This window comes from Barbus barbus (assembly GCF_936440315.1).
Source record: "Barbus barbus genome assembly, chromosome: 25".
Classification (NCBI taxonomy): domain Eukaryota; kingdom Metazoa; phylum Chordata; class Actinopteri; order Cypriniformes; family Cyprinidae; genus Barbus; species Barbus barbus.
This window is the reverse complement of record NC_136753.1, coordinates 15,454,422-15,476,098: the sequence shown is the minus strand read 5'-3', so window position 1 is coordinate 15,476,098 and position 21,677 is coordinate 15,454,422. Positions and strand designations below refer to the sequence as shown.

Genomic DNA, 21,677 nt, shown 5'->3' with positions numbered 1-21,677 from the left:
ACGTTAATGACTCAACCAACCCAAGATTTTTCTAATGGCTTCAGAATGTTTAATGAAAGCATGACAAACTGGCAAAGAGAACCATATATATATATATATATATATATATATATATATATATATATTGTATATACACGGAGCAAAATTATAAACACGACACTTTTGCTTTTGTGAAGTGTTTATATATATATATATATATATATATATATATATATATATATATATATATATATATATATATATATATATATATATATATATATATACACACACACACACACACACACATATATATACTGTGTATGTATATATATATATATGAACACTGAAGAGAAGCTGACATGTTTGAGAAGAGGATCTTGCATTTAAAGGGATAATCCACCCAAAAATGAAAATTCTGTTATTGTTCCCTCATGTCATTTGAAACCTGTTTAATTCTTATTCTTCTGAGAAACACATAAGATGACGTTTTGAAGAAATGTTATACAATGGAATCAGTGGGGTTCAAAACAACACTGGACCCTTTTGACCCTAAGCCTAACGTCAGGTGTGCTTTTTAGCTGTGACACAAGAGCACCTGTGAAGAATGATACATTCCGCGAAGGAAGCACTCAACTTGTGCTAAACTGTGTGGAAGACTTTAATAATGCAGAAGTCCTAGAGGGTATAGGGCTTACATGACTTGAGATGGCTCCTTCAGGCCTAATGTCTTCCTCTCTGACAAAAATTTGTAAACAAACAAAGTGTCAGGGATGGAAACATAGAGAAAGATTTTGTGACTGAGACTACTCTCCACTTCAGATCCTTTTAGCGGAGTGCCAACTTGAGGTGGGAATCTACAGGGACCTGGAGATTTGAGAGTCAATCTCTCTTTTAGCTTTTCCCAAAAATATTATTGTGGAAGTTTTAACAAAAATATTGATTTCTGGCATGGGAATATTGATCTAACAATGTGAGGTGAGTTTGAGGTCTGTTTTTTATAAAAAAAAAAAAAAAAAAATCACACCTCCATTCAAAAAATTTTGTTTTGTTTTTGCTTTTGTTTTTATTTTTGAAGAAGTCTCTTGTGCTCACCAAGGCTGCATTTATTTGATCAAAAATACAATAAAAATTGCAATATTGTGAATTACAATTTAAAATAGTGTAACCATTTTTTAATTTAATGTTTAGCAGCCATCACTCCAGTCTTCAGTGTCACATGATGCTTCAGAAATCATTCTAACATTCTGATTTGGTCATGAATTATCCATTTAAACCATTTAAAAATATACGTGAAATACACTTCAACAGCAACATGCATCAATGAGCATGTCAAAAATGGAAAGCCTTTCTACTATAATTCATGCAGAGTAAAAAGATTTTACACCTAAATATGGATCCTATGCTACTGTTGGATATTCTAACATCACAAAACAGCGTCACATAATAAGACAAGGCTCTGTAAGCTGTCCCTTGATAAAGTTCAGCATACTGTACATTTATGTGGCTCTACGCTTTCGTGTACGGACAACTGTTGCAACTGCATTTTCACCCTTACCGACTTCATTCGATTCATTTTTCATGCTTGTGAGAGAGGTCAGGGAAGTATGTTTATGTTTTGGTTTTTCGAAATGAGCCCAACCATCACAGTTTCACTGCTGATTCCAAAAATAGATATTTTCTCTTAAATGAATCCTGAATGTGAACTCAACCAAAGGCTAAATTTGGGATGGGGAATTTCTCCACAAGCAACTGTAGAGAGGTCAATGTCACAATAAAACATCAAGATATCATTCCCAAACCAAGTAAACATAAAAAACTTGATTTGCATCCTGCATGAAATGTAATAACCAAAAGGAGCATCAGGCCAAAGAACTAAGCCAAAATGTGTAAAGGGCTGCACAGACACATAAAACGGAACAGATATATTGTCATTGTTCTCCTGAACGCAGAAGTCACCGCAGACACCTGATTGGATAATAATAGATCGAGTTCATTGACCGTCCCTTTGCACCTCACATAGTAACTCTCTGTTTGACACTTATCCGCTCTCCTTCAACTGATCTTATTTGCTTGGACAGTTCATTAGCTGTAACAGAGGTGGGGAAGCTAACAGACCTGAAACGTCTTAAACAGGAACGAGCTAAATCTAGAAGTTCTTACAAAACACATTTTAGCTTTTGCTATTTTGCACTGCGCCAGAGAATTTCCCTACCTATTCTGGGCTGACAGTGAGAATATATGCATGAACTGCTGACATGGTCAGGGTATTTAAAAGGTCTTCTGTGAAAATGGGGGAAAAGTTGCTGACTTGCAACAGCAAGTCAAGGGATCTACACCTTTCAAACGAACTCTAAGGGAGATTTTGCCACAGAGCAGTTCAACGGCTAACATGCTAATAGCTGTTTCTTCAACTTTGTGTACTTATGTACCCAGCTTTGATTGTTATTGAAATTTACTCAACTTCTCTCAGCTTTTTGTTAAACAAACTCTCTTGGAAACTTTTTACCATAACATCAACAAACTGTAAATAAATAAATAAAATAATAATAATAATCAATAATAAAAATATGAATTATTACATATTTAAACTGATAACTGAAGCAAATAATGTAATAAATATAAACCATTTCGATATTTATTATGTTAGAATGATTAACTTTTTTTTAAATCATGTCATAAAAATGAATAAAATCTATTTTTTTATATATACAGTAATGTTGTTTACGGTTTTATTTTCTGAGACCTATTAACAATCTTTCCATGTCTTGATTCATTTTCCAATGTAACTTCAATATTTAATGTGGTGAATTTAATAATTTCATGTGGTGAAGAGACGTAATGTAGAGGTCTTTCTTGTAAAAAAAATAGCTATTGTAAAATGAGATGTCTTCCCTAGAGAGCAATTCATTATATTCCCATAAAGACTACTTCTGATTCAACACTGTGGGTGTGAAGGGGAAAACGTCTATGCTAATCTATGCCAAACTCAGAATTGCCTCTTGGATGGATCCCACTGTGTGTGTGTTTGTGCATGTGAGTCTGTTTACAGGGACAGGGGTATGGCTGGAGAGATGAATGATGGAAGCAAATGGGGTTTATATAATGATCACATTTCATTACGTCTTGTTACACCCACAGAGCACCAACTAAAGCAAAGAGACTGCTTGGATAGCTTGGAAAGCATCAGGTTGAGTCAAAGCAGCAAAACAAATTTAGCTGCCATATCACACACAGGAGTCGACAAAGATCACAAAGCAGGTCCTTTAACTACAGGTTTCAACAAACACTGATAAAGTCCCTTTCCTTAAAGCTCAAAGCAGGGATGAGTGGAAGAGCACTCCTATTGATTTTTGAGAGAAGGCTCTGTGATTTGGGAGTGCTATAAACTGAGGACGCTGACTCTCTTCTTGTACAAGTGGAAGATTACAGAGAGCGCAGCTGCGCAAGTGGCCTCAGCTATAAAACCTGGCACATTAAACAAGCCCAGAGTCACTCTAACAAATAATTCATATAATATAGACAGAGGGGGAAATAAAGGCCTGGCGGATCTGCGGGATGATTAAAAAAAAGGTCAAATCAAGTTAATCAGCCAGAAGCAACATTAGCTGGAATGTAGCTAATGAGTGCATGTTTATGTTAGCATTGAGCAAAATTCTGAATTTAATAACAGGATCACTTTGAATTTATGAATTGGAATACGAATAGAAATTACAGGATTTCCATTAGTCAAGTTCTGCAACAAAATAGCTGAATATATGTTCACAAATAAAATGTATTAATTTAATTGTTACTGTTTGTTCATTTTTAACTGTTAAATTTCTAATTGTTAATAAAGTTATTATTTTGGAATAAATGTAAAATGCTTGAAAGCACTTGATGAGATTCATACTTGGCTTTAATAAATAGAATATTGATTACATTGTTGATGTAAAAATATACATAATATACATACATAATAATATAAAATAATAGTGTGTATAATAATAATAATAATAATAATAATAATAATATAAAATTATGTAATATTATAATAGTGTAAATAAAATAAGTAATGTTTATTTAACCAAGAAAATGTGACTGGGGCTCCCTCCCTCCATCCATCTATCTATCGCTATCTACTGTATATCAACAGCTGATCAAATCACTTTCACGGCTGCTGTTATAGCAGAACATATGGGTCAAAGGTCAATGTCAAAATGGTGGATGTAGTATGGCTATTAACATATGTAAACTACTGTAAACCTACAGAATATACTTTATTATACAGAAGTCCTAAAGCTCATTCAGGTCATATTAGTACAGTATTTCCAGGATATAACTGCAGAAATAACTAGTTTCTTTCCATGCAAAATATCAACAAATGGAGATGATCAGACAGCATTTTAGCTATCAACATATTACAAGTACTTACAGAGCTCCAGTTTTTTGCAGAGTTGTGTTTGTGCAGACTTTATGCTCAATAATAATTTTAAAAGAGTGCCTGTCGAGGACTCTAGAGATCAGCAAATGGAATAGACTGACCCCAGAGAAGAAAAGAGGAATAGAGACTGCTTGCCAAAAGCAGGGTGTTTCTAGTTCAGAGACAGCACTCTCCATTATTAAGCTTTGGCCATGTAATAAGGCGAGCTCTATCTGTGGTGCTGTTTGCCAACAGGAGGGACTTGTGGTTGCTCCAAATGCGACAGCATTGACTCCGAATGCACTGGCCTACATTCATTGTGTGTTGAACTATTTAGTAAAGTGCCCTAGGGCTCAACTTGAGTGTCTGCTCTTAACTTCATTTGATATCTATTAATGATATGGGTCATTATAATTTTAGACTATAACACTTTCCAAAAATTAGAAATGACTGGTACACTTACACATTTAGATTTTCTTTTCATCTGTCTCGTTGTGCAACCTAAATTAGTTAATCTTTTTTATTTTTTTGGGAAGTGATAACAAGTTCCCTGAGTGTTTTGTTATTTTCTTTTACAGAAGGGCCACAGCATCCAAACTGATTCACTGCGGGAGTCAAATAAAGGCTAATGAATAAGTCAGAGATAAAAATAAATAAGAGATTTTGAGTTCATATTCAAGTCTGCAGCCTGCACAGAATTATAGATGACACTCTAGATGGATGACACTCTGTACCTCTTCAAAGACCTATTCACACCAATCATGAATATTCATAGTGAATAACGGTTGCAAAATTTTTTGAACAGAAACGTGTTTTTGTTATATGCCCATTCACATTCAGCCACTAACTTACTGTCATTTTATACATCCTAAATTGCACTATAATGGAGAAACTTGCTGTGAACCACATTAAACTGTAAGGATAAACTGATATTTAAACTAATTAAAAATTTTAGTCCTCAAATTTGAAAGGCCACAGGCTACATTGTTTTACACCAGTAGGAGTCATTAAATTCACTCTCCCGATTCATTCAAACTTACTGATTCGCTCAGGAACTAAACTTCGCTACTGTGTGTTGCTGAGAGACAGTTGAGTCTTTTTTGGCTAAAATAGACAGGGTAACTAGCAATATTGTGTTGAAAATGTAATCTACTTTCGATATTATTAACAACATCAACAACTATGTGTTTTTTAGTGTGTTATTCACTACAGCTTTAAGCATTTGTAAAAATTAAACGCTATTTTGAAAATTGGTAAAGCTAGCTTTCAGAATGTCTTTTATATGGGTTCCGTATTCATATATGTCCAGGTAATGTGGTTGGAGGTGGTTTGGGAATGAGTCTTTAATGACCATACCTGCGGTGTGCGCGGTTTGTACGGTGAGCTGCTCTCTAGGTCGGCCAGGATGCTGGTCAAGGAGTCGATCTCAGCATCCAGACTAGAACGTCTCTCTTCTAGAGTTTTTCCAGGTCCTTTTATCTGAAACACACAGACACAGTAACCTGTAATGAAATTAGGTCTTTTTGAAAGAGGGTTGCTCTAAATCAGCTAACCCACTTAATCACACATGAACATGCATACTACAATGAAAGAAAAATAACAAAATATTATACACAAAGAAGGCAATTTAACACTCAAATACGGCACATCTTCCATTGTGGGCTACTATTACACAACACCTTGAGCATTTGGTGTTTTGTCTTTTACATGTTCATTAAAATTAATCGTGGCCTCAGACAATTGGCTGAAAGTGAACTACTGTAACAATAAGACACGATTGTCTGGGAGAAAGTCTTTAGGAGAAAATCTCAGTGATGTGAAAGAATAAACAAAGAACAAATAATGCTTTGTTGGTGAGACAGCTCATCTCATATTAATTGAATCACCCCTCAGCTCTCTCTCTCGCTCTCCCCCTCTCACTCTGTCCGCTTTATCTGTTTTCACTCTGCTTAAAAGTTTCACTGTCTCCCAAACTGACAATAACAAAGCTTCGCTCTCACAAAGTTTTATTCACACTCCAGTTGCAGGTTTCTTTTAAAGATGTTTACACTGAGGTAGCACAGCACATCCATAAATAAATATCCCACCTCACTTAATCTAAATATTGGGTCTCACTTGATTTGTGTGTCATGCAGAGTGTTCTCACCAAGTCTCCAGGTAAGCATGCAACAACTTCTGAATGAGAACACCGTGTTTTGTGGCATTATAAATTACAAAAAGCATAACAATGTGGTGAGCTTACAAGTATTCTAAGTCTAGCAATACTGGACACTGGAATACATTTCATTTAGAGATCCTAAAGTAAAGTTGGATGAAATTTGCTTACCTCTGTGACTTCATTCATTTCAAAAATAATAATTATAAAATAAAAATCAATGTACGTCTGAATTTAATAATTTGTTTTAATTAATACATTGATTTATTCTAAGCACTATACTAGAGCAGTGTGGCACAAGTAGGTGTTCAGTAAATTGCCAAATTAATGACAACAGTTTCCAATGCAAAATATCATAAGGCAAATAAGGTCTTCCTAACCATTCTTAAGCAAAAACTGTGTATATATAACAACTGACTCTAAAGTCTAAGACTTGGATGAGCAATACATCTGCAATCACCAACTCATGTCCTTTATGTCAGCGAAGGAGCAAAGAACAAAATTATCAAAGGCATTTGAGGAATGGCAGCCATGTGACAAAAAAGGTGTGAGGGGCAGACTTTGACAGCGTTCTCGCTCCTCATCAAAGGGGGCACAACAACCTTCTCCCCTCACGGCTGAAGGACACTGATATCTCTTCTTGTCCTCTGCAGCTTCTTCTGTCTTTACATGACACTAGATAAATAAAAGCCCTTTATGTGCATTGACACAGCTTTGTGAATTGTTTTTGTTAGTGAGTATTCAACACAGTGTGGTCATGACATAAATTTCTTTTTTTAATAATAAAAATAATTTATGAATATAATGTAATCAAGGAGACACCCCCTGTGCTTTTTTGCTGAGCAAAGAGAAATAGCAATAGAATAATATACTACCGTTCAAAATTCGCAGTCAAATTTATAAATGTTTGTGAGAAAGATTCTGATGCATTTACTTGATCAAAAATACAGTAAAAACAGTAATATTGTTAAATATTATTACAATTTAAAGTAACTGTTTTCTATTTTAATACATATATATTTAAAACATAATTTATTCCTTTGATGGAAAGCTGAATTTTCAGCTGCATTACTCCAGTCTTCAGTGTCATGTGATATTTCACAAAACATTCTAAAATGCCAATTTGGTGCTCAAGTTGCATTTCTTTCTTTAAATTATTGAATAATAGGAAGCTAAATTAGTTTGGTCTACTTTAGTCTGCCTTCGTCTTTCAAATGAAGAGAGGATAGGAGGTCTCCGAATTGCCTGTGGCACTGAGCTCATAGGCCAGGATCAGTGACTGACTCTTGGTCTAATGTTATCGGTTTGGATTACCTGTCACAACCTATTACAACCTAACATGCCTTTATTTGGAGCAGACCAGGTCCTAAAAAGCTTCCCGAACAATCCGGGGAAAGTGCAAGCAAATGTTTGCATCATTAAATCCAAGGTCCTGAACTAAGATGAACTTAAGCTTGAACTAAAAGCAAAAAGACCAGGTGGGGGGGGGGTTAATTAAGAATGAATTTTGCCTGCTGATTGTGCGGTTCATTTGCACCTGCTGTTTCTGTTGTTTAGCGGCAGATTCACTAAATGAATTATGCAAAACAGGTAACGGGCACAAACACTGTTACGATGCTGAATGCTATTTGCATAGTGCAATTCCCGATCTTCTGGCTTCGTTCCTCTAGTTTGCGATCTCACATACTTTACTAGGATAGTACAGCTGATACAAGAATCTGAATTGGCTCTTTAAAGTCCAAAAATAAGAAAAGTTATATGCATCATTTTGATTGGACGATTGCTTGCCTGTAGCGCTGACCATGACAAGGTCAAGGGTTCAGTTCCCAGGGATTGCATGAACTGATTAAATACGATCTATGACAATTTGGACATATGACAATTTGGCATCTGTCATATGTAAATATGAAGAATAACTGCCATGATCGACAAAACAATTTACACAAAATGCACAGTAATAGTGTGACTTTACCTGCATCAGGCACATATGCTGATTTGTGAAGAAGCACATTCTATAATAAGCTTAATTTACTTAAAGAGGAGGTCATGTATATGTGTAATGTAAATACACATACTGTAGTACTATTTCATACGGTGGCCGAGAGAGCTCAACGCGCTGCAAATAGATAAAACACAATTAAGAAAACAACTTTCGTCAATTTGACAACACACGCACTGCAAATGCTCACAACACAACCAAACAAAGAAAGCACTGCAAATAGAAAAAAATGCCTGCAAATTAAGAAAACAACTTTCGTCAATTTGACAACACACACGCTGCAAATGCTCACAACAAAACCAAACAAAGAAACGCACTGCAAATAAAATGTATTTGGTTGTGTTGTGAGCATATACAGCGCGTTACTTTATTTGTTTGTGTTGTGAGAATTTGCACCACCTGCTGAAGATGATTTCTTGATTTGCTGGTGCCTTTTCTATTTGCATGTGTTTTCTGAAGTTGCAGCGCATTGAACTCTCTCGGCCACCGTAATTTCAGCACATGTAGAGCCTGTTTAAACAGATTGCCTTGACAAACCCCATTAAAAAAAGTTGTGTAAATGTCTCGTGAATTGATTTAGAACTGTTTTAGAACAGTTTGTGTAAATAAGGGAAATAAATACAAAGTGAGTTCCATATGATTATGTGATCAAAAGCAACTTCTGAGGCTATTTCCACAGTGCAATTCCCTGTATCGTTTCATTATTAATTATAGTGTGTGCTGCAATTTATAAAAGGTTCAAGACTTTTTATTTTTAGGCATGTTCCTATAGCAACCAAGTCATGCACAGACCACAAAAAGATCAACAACAGTTTACGGAAATAATATACTTTAATAACACGTAAAGTCTTTAGAAAATGCACACTTACACAAGTATGCAAGCATTTTCCACATATGCTCAGTTTTGTGAGCCATATGTGAATTACCTTAATTCCATTAGGAGAACTGGACAGTCAGTTCAATAGCAGGACATAGTGTTTTGAAAGAAAAGGCATAGCAATCTAATGAAGCACTTCCATCGGTTATGTAAGCCATCCTTTTGCATTCTGGTAAGCACCGTTTGAAGAGAGGAAGCTGATTTAAGTGCTGAGTTTAATGAAAAACCACAGAGACAGATAAGTGAAGTTAAATAAAGACTGCATGTGTTGCTATGTGTTCTGTTACGGGAAACAAAAGAATTTAGACCAAGTATCATTTGATTATTCATGTTCACCGTGCCACTCCGGCCTCTTCCTCTTTTTAGTTCCTAGTCTTAGGAGCAGAAATAATTCAACATCCCCTTTTTCATTCATGAAAGATGTAGAAAACTGGAATCAGGGAAAGCTGTGGGTCGAGCGGATTGCCGCTTGTTTTCGGTAAAGTGCCCACACGCACGTGGACGCGCACGTACTGCTATCAGAATCAAAACGGCCTTCAGGGAAATGGTGTGATGAACGCAACAAAATGTGCTTTGCTGTGGATTCTTTTCTATGTTCAAACCATCTGCTGTCAATGATCTCCTCTTGTCTGGGATGTAAAGCTGGTTAAACTGACTCCGGGATGCCATTGATTTTTACAGAGAAATCGAGATCCTCGCCTCTACAGTCTGATGTCTTTTCTGTACAAGCCTAATTATCTGCCGATAACACCGTCTGCCATACGCTGACTCCATAGAGCTAGATCAACAAACGTGCTGATTCCCTCCGGACAGGCTTCCTCCCTTGCAGAGCAGCGTTCGTGGGAAAGCGATCCAGTGGAGGGTTTTAATAGAGCAGAGAACATGCCTGTAGTCACATTCTGAGCAGCAGATAAAGCAGCCTTATTTTAAAAAAAAAGAAAATCTGCTGAACCCGTGATGAAGACTTTACAAGCGTCTGTGTCGTCTCGTCATTGCTCATCAGTGACTGGATCCTGTCTTGCAACAAACTACACGAATGCATTATCAGCAGACTGAAGCAAAAACAATGATGTAAAATGAAAACTATTCACATTATTTAGATCAATTGCCTACTTCTAGAACAGTGCAGAATGAGAGGGTTTTTTTATTATCTGTCCATGCAATCCCTGGAAATTCAGTATATAAATATACACAGTTTGTAATGTATGTGTTAAATAATCATAATAATGTGTAATTACAATAAATATATTACTCACAAATGGTTTTGAGGCTGTAGTTTAATGAAGCGAGTACTGTCTCCCTTAGGGGGAAAATGACCAAGGTGAACCAATAGGTGTCAGCCTTCCCTGTGCCCTCACTCATTTCTAAACTAGTGCAAAATGAACTAAAGAGGAATGTAAACAACTAGGACACACGCCTAGTACACAGTCACAAAAAAAGACACAGACTTGGCTAGCCTTTGACGGTTTGTCGGTAACACACATGAAAATGGATATGAAATTTTCTTAAGTGCATCAAATTTATATTAGGGATCAAAAATCTGAGATCACACTGAAAATCATGGATTCGAAATCTGATTCAAAACTTTGAAGTTCTGGAATTCTGACAAGACTAAACAGAAAACAAAACAAAAAAACTAAGAAATAGCATTTAAGATTATGTTCTATTTTCTGGTCACTAATCAAATAAGCAAATTTGTTCACCATGTTAACTTTGTGCAAAAGGACATATATATATGCATGCCAACCTGAGTAATTAAAGCAAAAGGGGGGCATTCCAAATACTGACTATTAAGTACATACTGTAATAAATACAAAATCCTATCACTTTGGAAAAAAAAAAATCAACTTTTCCTTCATACAGTTAATATAATATGTAATTCATATTGTATATTGTGATGACTGGTTTAGCAAATCTCACCTGAAAGCCAAGGGAGGCCTCATCCATTGGTGGAGGAGGTGGGAAGCTGGATGGAGACGGGAGCCCACTGGTGTCAACGACAGGTGGAGGAGGTGGGGGATAGTCTTCTGTAAAAAGAAAAATCAGACACAATAAGAAACACGTTTAAAGGCAAGACACCCCTTGAGTCAATATGATCAACTATCTTCCTCAGGGATGAATAAATGCACAACAGGTCAGAGTGGGTGGAAAACTTATAGATCAAGCTGACATAAATCCGACACACCTAGATGTCACAAAGAAAGGGATATAATACTTTCACATAGCACGTAGATTAACTACATTTTTTTATATCTACAGTCTCCTTCAAAATACCAGTCTGTATAAGTACTTAAAAGTATTAGGGTGTGTAGAAATTGAAAGGAAGGAGGCTTACACACACTTACCATATTGTCCCTGATAGATTAATACATTTAACATCAACCATTTGGTTAACTAAGATGGTCTAAGCTGTAGTAAGTAGGTGTTTGTACAGATTAAAAATCTAAGTACTGTGCTCAAAACAAGTGAGACCGTATATTTGTCCAGCCAAGTGTGTGGTAACACAAGCCAGTCGCTGAGTTGTAAAGTCCACAGCTAATCCTGGGATTGGGTTCCACTGCATGTTTCAGGCAGGATCAAGATTTGCGCGCCAAATTATTTTCTGATTTGGCTGCACTCTGCGTCCAATTTAGGACTGAATCCTTGACCGTCTAAGTACCAATCCAGACATGAGCTTTTCAAATTACTGCCTTTTAGGGGAGGCAGTAGGAATTCTTTGAAGATACTTTTGATCTATTTTTTTCCCAAACCTGTTTTAGGTTTTTATCTGTCTTTTGGATCTAATTGATGTCATAAATGTTGCTTATCCGAGTCTGCTTGTCTAATTAATTAACTATGGTCTTGAAATGTCTACAGTCCAGAAATATGAATGCAGACAGAAAAATATCACATGCTCAGTTGTTTGTACATTGTAATATTTCTGTGAACATGGCATCAAACATTCCCCAAAGGCTGGAGCACTTTACATGAACCATTTATGTAATAACCTCGTGACCTCTGTTAAAACTCATAAGCACTCCAACCATGGCATCTTTAACATTCCAAAAAAAGGAAAATCGTCCTAGATCCCCCTTTCTCCTCCTCCTTTGATCTTCATTTGTACTTTTCTCTGCCTTAGCTTACATCCTTAAGTCACTTGTAAGTTGCAAGTTGACATAAAATTAATATCCAAAGTTCCTTAATATCTCATGTCTTTCCAACATCCAATGATGTTTGGATTTCTCAATTCAGGGCAACACGAGAGATGTAAATGTTTCAAAGACGGCATGATTTATTGAGGAGGTCTGCAAGAACAGGGCAAAGAGAGATCAAGAGAGGGAGGTGAGGGACAGTACCACTCAAGCAGTGCCTTGAACTCCAGAATAAACTGAAAGAGGAAGTTAGTCTAACTAAATGTGGCTAAGAACGAGGTAGTAGCAGATAATACCAACCCAATGAGAACAACGAAACGAAAGCATTTCTTAGACAATTATAAGCATGAGGGTCCCATAAATATACAGTGATTCACTAATTAAATAATGACTAGTTAGACTGAAGCCTTTTGATACCAGCAGTATAACCTCTGAACGACAATTAACAGTAAATGCATTTTCACTCAAAAAATAAATCTCATAAAGGTGACCTGATAATATTAATAATAGCTCTGTTCCAAAAACTAGTGAGCTGTCTACGCAAGTAGCCTCTCTTAGCTGCACTCCCAATGTGAAGGTTGATATAAAACTAAACTAATTATTGTTTTAGCCACTTTCTAAGGCAGCATCACACATACAGTATCTTTCACAGAGAAGTCGATCCCACAATGCATTGCGACATGTTCAATGAAAAAAAGGTGGATGAGAGAAAGAGAATCCTGAAAATAATTGTACAATTGGTTCCACAAAAATATTAAGCAGCACAACTGATAATAATAGAAATGTTACATGAGCACCAAATCAGCGTATTAGAATGATTTCTGAAAGATCATGTCACTCTGAAGACTGGAGAAATTGGCTGAATGTCTCATGCATAAGGCACACAAAAGTGGAAACACTTTGAGAGTTTTGAATTCGTTATCTGATTGGTTGAATTCTACAGAATTTCGGGGAGATGTGTATGTTGCATTCTTTAACGGTCCACTGTGGCCGTGGCGCCAAACCCCTCATGGAAAAACGAAGCCATTGTACAGTATTTACAACTGTGACTATGAGCGCTTATCGGGATCAACTAAATGCTAGATTTACAAAAGTATGTGAAATATGTAAAGTTCGCACAGCATAGACTCTTTAAAATACGTCCAAGAGCTTTACTCACTGGTCTGTTATTGTGGAGACATTTCCATGCCCCTAATGACGCGTCACAAAACGAAACTCGAGTAGTTGCTTTACCTGTCAGTCATAAGGCCTCTTGGGCAGACTTTGGCCATTCAAAGCGGCCGAGGTTCCTGGACCTTCTGCCTTCAGTCTGAAGGTCTAGCTACGTGAGACTAGAAGAAATTCAACTGAACTGAGAATTAACAATAACACTTCAGGGCATCCCATCAGATCAACAGAGCATGTAACCTCACATAATGGCCAACTTGTGCCTGACAACTATAAGGTTTCAGACACTGACAGCTTATGCTAAATAGGTCTCTACCTTGTGACACAGTGTTACAAAAACAAGTACGAACATTATACATGTGTAATCAGTGAGGTGTCTGCGGTGTGAGGTCAGCGAGTTTGGGACATGTTATCTGGTTGCTGGTTTGCTATAGAGAGACCAGGAGCCCCTGTGCCATGAATGAGAGAGGCTCCATTTATGCAGACCGGGAAGCGAAGGCAGTGCTTACTCGCTAATGAGACAAGCAGCAGGAACACCTACTTATTACCACACATTTCCACTCAACTCTTTATTGAGCAATTACACTCAAGTACCGGCTTTGTGAGAGCCGAATTCTAATCAGTAATTAAAGTTATTTGAAAGGACCATGAGAGGTATAATTGGTAATCAAGAACATGAATGTTGTTAAGGGTTGAGTTACAGAAAAAAAAAAAAAAAGAATAAGAAAAACAAGCTCTAGATGAAGCCAGTGGAGCATAAGAGCTGAGATTAAATACACTTCCAGTAACGGGACGATTATGTGTGCATTTCTCAGATGTGACCCGTAAAAAAGGGTTTTATTCCAATCCAATCATGTGCTTATGCAGATGTATTATGTGTTTGCATACACAGTAAACGCTCGTTTCTTAACACGCCACAGTTTTATTTTCTGCACTGAAAACAGTGGCGATTGACAAAGAAGTCAAGATTATTCTGTAAACTTGTGCCCAGCTATTGACTCAATTTGATGGTATCTAACGTTAAACTCATAAAGCAGAGTACTTTTAAGATCAAATACCAGAATATATGCAATATTAATACGATTTTTCCTAAATACTGCATGATTATCCACTTGCGAGTTACTCCTGTCTTAAAATAGGCAGCTACAGAATACATCTTCATGTAATATCTTATGTTTACATAAAGGAAATGCATTTTTACAGTATATACTATACAAGATATATAGTATTAATCTAAAAATGATTAAGATTAATATTATAAATGGCACTGTATAATGTCAAATCCTAAATAATAAAAAATATTTACTTTAAGTTAACATTATAACTTTTTTCAATATATAAAGCTTAAGAGAAACTTATTCAATTAAATTAAATTTTCACAATAAATATAGAGAAAACTGCCTTACAAGCCCCAATGAGCAAGATAAAGGTGAAAAAGGCAAGGAAAACCTTTGTAGATACATAACTTTGTAAAGATTTTTATTTTAATTTTGTAAAGGATTGTATTTTGATCAAAGTTCCGAGGCCTGAAAAGTTTGAGAACTAGAACTGTAATATAATAACTATAATCCAAGCAGTATATTCCGCATATTCAACAGGTTTCTTTGTATTCATTTAAATGCACAGAAGTTATTTGAGGTTATCTGAGTTATTTAAGTGGACAAGAGGAACTTCATTTTGCCTTATACAAATCTGAGTTTGAACTGGGTGCAACCTCTGTCCATCTGGCATTGATACTGGCACAGTAGCAACTGACAAATATATCGTTTCAAGAGAGCATCTATTTGCATACTGTTTATGAGATGAAAATCTCCACACTGACAGACTCATTCATAAAACCGGAAGACCTTTCCTTGGAATGTCACTTTTGTAATCTGTGCAGCACGTTGCATGTTTATTTGGTACATATTTAGATGCATTGACATTTTTGTCTGCGCTCCAAATTCCCCAATGAATTTGATTTACAACAGGAGTTCAAGCAGAAGCATCTTTGCACCGGCATTTAAACACCACAGTAAACAAAATGAATGGCTGAGTGCATTTGGCAGCGAAGATCTCCAGTTTTGTCATATCACTGGCATGAAACGTTAAAAAAGTGTGCACCATCCACTATATTAACATCTCCACTCAACAGCAAATAAAATGAACAAAGAAATACACTTGCTGACGATCAACAAATTTTAAACAGTTTAAAAAAAAGGTTGAACATTATTACGATTTTATTTTATTCAATTATAATCCTTTGGGGCAGAATTAAATAGCCTTTAAAATAATCTAAAAGAGCTATATTTTTAACAGAAATTTAAATATATGAATTAATATATTAATAAAGAAACTATACATAAAAAAAATAAAATAAATAAAAAATAAAGAAATAAAAAAATGAAGTAAAAAGGGCAACATAAATCTATAATCCTTCACAGGCCTTGAAGAATAAAGTGTTATAATTACCATTGTGACATTTCCAAAGGTTTATCTTTGTGGAGACACTCTCAAAATGTGCTACGGCATGGAGACGTCCTAAACGCATTATTTTATCTGTAATTATCCGTCCGTGTTCTCTCTAGCATCCGCTGCAGCTCTGAGGTTCGGTCCTGCTCTTAATTAACTATAATATACTAAAGACTGATTTATGGCTTCATTTGGCTTTGAGGTTTGAGGTTTTTGGAGATGTCCTTCTCGAAGCATAGAGGAGCCAACAATGCTGGTTTGTGGAGATCTGACAGGAATTCGAGAGGGATGGAAAAGAGAGTTTTAAAATTTGGAGACATAAAAGGGGGATTAAACTATTGTGTGGGAACAAAATGGAACAAGTACAACAGAGAGGTGATGCCCTCAAATCTACAATCCCAGCAGTGTGATCTTCAATAAAAAAAAGGACCTCAGAAGTACCATGCTGAATAATTTCTGCACTACCATTGAAAAGAGAAAAAAATAGATCTTAAATGAAAACTAGCAGGGCTGTAAATGAGAATCATTTTGATTTAGAGAGCCAAATGGAAACTCATAGTGTAGCCATGTATATTTAATTAAAATGCAGGGATGGATCTGGTAAATCTGCAGGTGAACACCTTCCAAAAACGATGTTCCAGTCCAGAACCATGGGGCTTCTGTACAAAGTGCAACAGACAAAATGGAGGTCTCAGTGAAAGTGAAAAGATGGGATTTGAAAAGTGAAAAATCAGTCCAAAAATGCTAAAGAGGTCAGTAGAGAGCAGTGCAGTCCATTGGTTGAAAACAAAAGAGGAATGCAGGCTGGATGAGAACGAGGGGTTTGTCTCAAGCGGAGGGAATTTACTACATAGTGTAAGGCAGGCAGGTCACATGGCAGATAAAGAGGGGCTACTGGTTCATGTGAGGACATGTAAGGGCACACAACCCAAACAGGTGCCAAATTCTGCTGGGCACATGCTCTCTGATTTGCTCGGAATTTGTATTGGGCCTTGCGTGTTTGTGCAATTGCGCAAACAACACAGTTTATGGAGGGTACATACGCTATAGTGGTACTGTACTGTAATAACATGTTCTTAGTTTTATGTCTTTGGATGTTGATTTCAAAACCTTGGGCATGTATCTACATAGAGTCTACTGTACAAAGTAAAAACAAAACAGATTTGAGTTCTCTTAGACTTGGACCGTGTTATCTTAGTTATCTAAAACATACAAACACACAGTATTTCACTGCTAGTTTTTGGCTCTCCAAAGAACCTTTCAGTGAACAGCTTTCAAAAGAATATTTTTTCTTAGTGTTAAGAACAATTTATTCATCTAAAAACCTTTGTTCACTATAAAGAACCTTCTGTAAAATGGAAAGGTCCCATGGATTTTAAAGGTTCTTCTTAATATTTTTGTGGAAACGGTGACACATTATTTGTTGTCAGGATGAAAAAAAAGTTCACAAGAATTAAATTAAATTAAATTAAATTAAATTAAATTAAATTAAATTAAATTAAATTAAATTAAATTATTTATTTATTATTATTATTTATTTATTTTTTATTTTTTTGTTGGTAAGTTTAACATGCCCTTGCTGAAACTAAGTATTACTGAAAACAAATCCTTACTGACCTCATTGGCCAGTAATTTGTGTATTTATTTAGCATTTATTATTGGTCACATTTTATTGGGAATTTATTTATATATTTAACTGCCCTTACTTTTTTGTGTATATAGTAACTAAAACTCACATCTCTTTCTGTTGCTGTTTAATGCAAACTGACACACATTTTTCAGATTCCTACATCTTAATTTCCTTCGGCTAATCTGTGCTTTCATTTTTCAGAATTGATTTCTGTTATGCCGATAATCCTTCAGAAAACATAGCTGAGTTTCGTATTTGCTTTTAAAATACATGCAAGTTGGAGGTTTATAAAAAATTAGGGTAGCTTCAGTTTCATTTGCGAAAATCTTATTTGGCCCCTTACGTCCTTGCCTGGCTCAAGTGAGACACGAAACTTCAAGCAGTGGTCTGAATTAAGCTGACTAAAAGCTGTCATGTCTTTAAGATGCATGTCATATGTTCATTTTCCATCTTTAAAACCGGGTCAATCGTCAGCCTGTCACTGGAAATGATATGACATATTATTGAGTTCAGATCCCATTGGCGTCAGACCCTGAGATTACTGTATTAAAGCATCTGTAAAGTTTGTGACATGTCCCTTAAGTACTGCTAAGAGGATGTGCATCTAATTCTCCCACAAAATTCAACTTATGTTTCAGTTAAAGACATTTACACAGTTTCTAGGTGGTAAGTGGCTTAAAGTGCTGTTTTTACATTGTCTACTATGCTGTCTAGCCAACGATTATCATAAAGCGGGATTATCTGTCGGTGATGAAATGAATGGAAACACTTGAAAGTGTTGGAAACACTTTGAGTAGCCATTGAGAATCTTTCCTTCAGAAGCAGAGGACGACTTTGTGAAGTTGCTGGCACAACTTGCGGATGAATATTCATAATTGTATTTTCTCCTAATGTTTTTTGTTCTGTTTTCATCAGATCCTGCTTGCTTGTTTCCTTATTGTTATTTCTTTCTGTCTCTCTCCCTCCACATTTGGCCGGTCATCAGCTAACTGACTACCGGCTGTTATGTCAGACTCCCCACATATGTCTCTCAGTGGAAATCTGACAGGAAACCCACAAATGAGAATCTTAACATTCCCGTAGAAACCACAAGCATATGCTGCTTACTTTGACAAAAGGCCGTGCAGACAGTGCACAAACTTAGTCTTTTATTGTTGATCCTGTCCATTCCACCCATGCAAAGTTTTTGAATAAATTTTCTTCTATTCTTCACTGAATGTTTTCAGGACTTTACACAGAAAATCCATATGACCTTTTAATAAAAGGCTTTTCCTATTTATACATTTCTGCCCTACAGTATAAGTCACAGTTACTATTCAAATAATGTTTAGGTTGCATTTTTGAATTGATAAAATATTTTGGTAACACTTTAGTATAGGGACCAATTCTCACTATAGTTGATTAATAGCATGCACATTACTAGCTTATTGGCTATTTATTAGTACTTATGAAGCACATATTCTGCATGACCATATTTTACATCCCTAATCCTCCCCAATACCTTACTAAGCAGTAATTAGGAGTTAATTGAAGCAAAAGTCGTAATTAATAGTGAGGGCTTTACAGTACATACACTCTTAAAAATAAATGTTATTTACTGGCATTGATGGTTCCATGAAGATTTGCTGTTTTTAACACCGATAATGCTAAGAAATCTTTCTTGATCACCAAATCATCATATTAGAATGATTTCTGACGGATCATGTGAAATTGAAGACTAGAGTAATTGCTGGTGAAAGCTTTGTCATCACAGGAATAAATTATATTTTAAAGTATCTTACAATAGAAAACAGTTATTATCAATTGGAATAATATTTCACAATATTAATGTTTTTACTGTATTTATTTTTATTTTTTTTACCATAAATGCAACCTTGGCGAGCAGAAGAGGTTTCTTTAAAAAAAAAAAAAAAAATTCTTACTGACTCCAATATTCTCACATGAAAATGTATAAGAATACGAAAAACAAAAAGTCAATTTGCAGACACAAAAAAAGATATAAACTTTATTTAGCAAATCAATAAATCAATAAAATGGTTCCACGTTTGGGAAATAATCATACTGTGTTTTAAAAGCTTTGTTTCACATCCACAGTGCCCCTCAGGTGAACTCCAGTCCCACATTAAAGCAATGCAAAAGAAATGGCCATTGCATTGCGAGTTCTCTACTAAAAACGCAAACAGTGAGGCCTACTTAGTTTAGTGTCAAATTAACATGGTTATATGGAGGCATTTAATCAGCAATCTCTGTCTATTATTTTTATTACCATTTCCTATTAGTCCTCACTGCCAGTGCCAGCATAACACTCCCAACCTGTAAAATAATGATTGGATTACTGTGTGTAGCATATTAAAAATCAAAATAAAGGATGAGAATCTGACCCACACAAGGTGACGGTTACTCCTGCATAACCACAAATCTCATTCTTTCTGAAATCTGAAAGAGTGCCAGTATAATCAGAAAAATTAAAGAATCCAGCCGCTTGTTACATAAGATAAACAAGCAGTTTTCACAGAGCCCAGACCTTAATAATGTTGGGTGGCGAAGGGTGCATCACAGAGATTACTTTCATTTTATTCATTAAAAAAATGATATGCTTTATATTTACACACTGTCATGTTGTTCCAAACCAGTTTGATTTTCTGTCTTCTGTGAAAAGATGCTTTGGAGAATTTTGTCTTTTTGGAATTTTGGACTTTCACCATGTAGAAAAAAAGAGAGTAATAAAATGAAATAAATCAAAATATACTCTTCTGTGTTCAGCATAAGAAAATAAATCATACAGATTTGAAATGTGCGATATCTTCCAAAACTGTTATTTTTATTTTAACCCAAAACACTTCAAGCTAGTCAGTGCTGATAGCCTTGTGGGCATACCAAGTTCGAATGGATAAATCCCGGCTTGTGGACCTTTCCTGATCCCGCCCCCTCTCTCTACCCCAATTTTCTTCCTGACATTACACTGTCCTATCTAAATAAAGCCAAAATTGCAAAAAAAACTTTAACAATATTAGTAATGAAAAACACTTAAAGTTGTATCCTTCATTATTTTAGTACCTGTATGAACTGAACTATATGTACAGTATGTGCTTTCATGTCACTAGGTGTAAACGGGGTCTATGAGTTCAGTCCACATCATACTGTTATATATCCAAACACACAATAAACAGAATCCAGCAAACATCAAAGCCTCGCTAAATCATTTCGAATTTACTGCCCTAATCATATGTGGCGTAATAAAGGACAGACGTGCACAGCTACCACTTTACTTTCCTGTCTGCCAAACATAACGGCTTATTTGGTCTTCACTACGTGCAAGCCATGGCTGACAGCCATGTGATGACAGAACTCACAGCATTGTTTGAGCTATAATAAGTCCAACTGCAAATCTTTCTCCCAGCGGCCTGAGTGAGGAGAATGACCTTTGACTTGTTTGGTGTTCAGAATTCTCTGCACTCAATGGAGAGATGAGAGAAGGGCATAAAAGGTGTAATGGATATGAAGTGATTGATGAAGGCAGCTGCATGAAACAGCAGAGATCAACACAGACGCATTAGAATTCTTGGAGAACACTCAAGTGTTTACTTGAACCTTCCAAGAAAGTCACAGTTACAATGAAGTGTGAGACTTTTTGTTTTGTTTTTTCTTCTGACTAAATTACTAAATTGTTGAATAGACATCACAAAAAAGCTTCAGAAATCAATATATTCATTCAGTGCCCTGTCTAGTTATTTTTGACCACAAGAACACATTGTGTCAATGACTCGTGTTTAAATCATTCCAACACTAGGAAAACCCTTTATTTACTGACATTTTTTTTTCTTAAAGGGACAGAGATAGAAGATATTTTGAAAAATGTTGAAAGCCAAAGAGTTACTGCTGACTT

The 21,677-nt window shown here is 35.8% G+C and overlaps 1 protein-coding gene across 2 annotated transcripts in view; it reads right to left on the bottom strand.

Annotated features, from left to right (window-relative positions):
* The window catches only part of LOC306845192 (lipoma-preferred partner-like), a 188,171-nt gene that overhangs the window by 86,837 nt on the left and 79,657 nt on the right, over positions 1–21,677 (bottom strand). For both annotated transcript variants that reach the window (XM_079377842.1, XM_079377843.1), the window contains exons 4-5: positions 11,333–11,439; positions 5,738–5,860 (exon numbers count right to left, since the gene is read on the bottom strand). In XM_079377842.1, the coding sequence (XP_079233968.1) occupies positions 5,738–5,860; positions 11,333–11,439 (230 nt within the window). The remainder of the gene's footprint in view (positions 1–5,737; positions 5,861–11,332; positions 11,440–21,677) is intronic.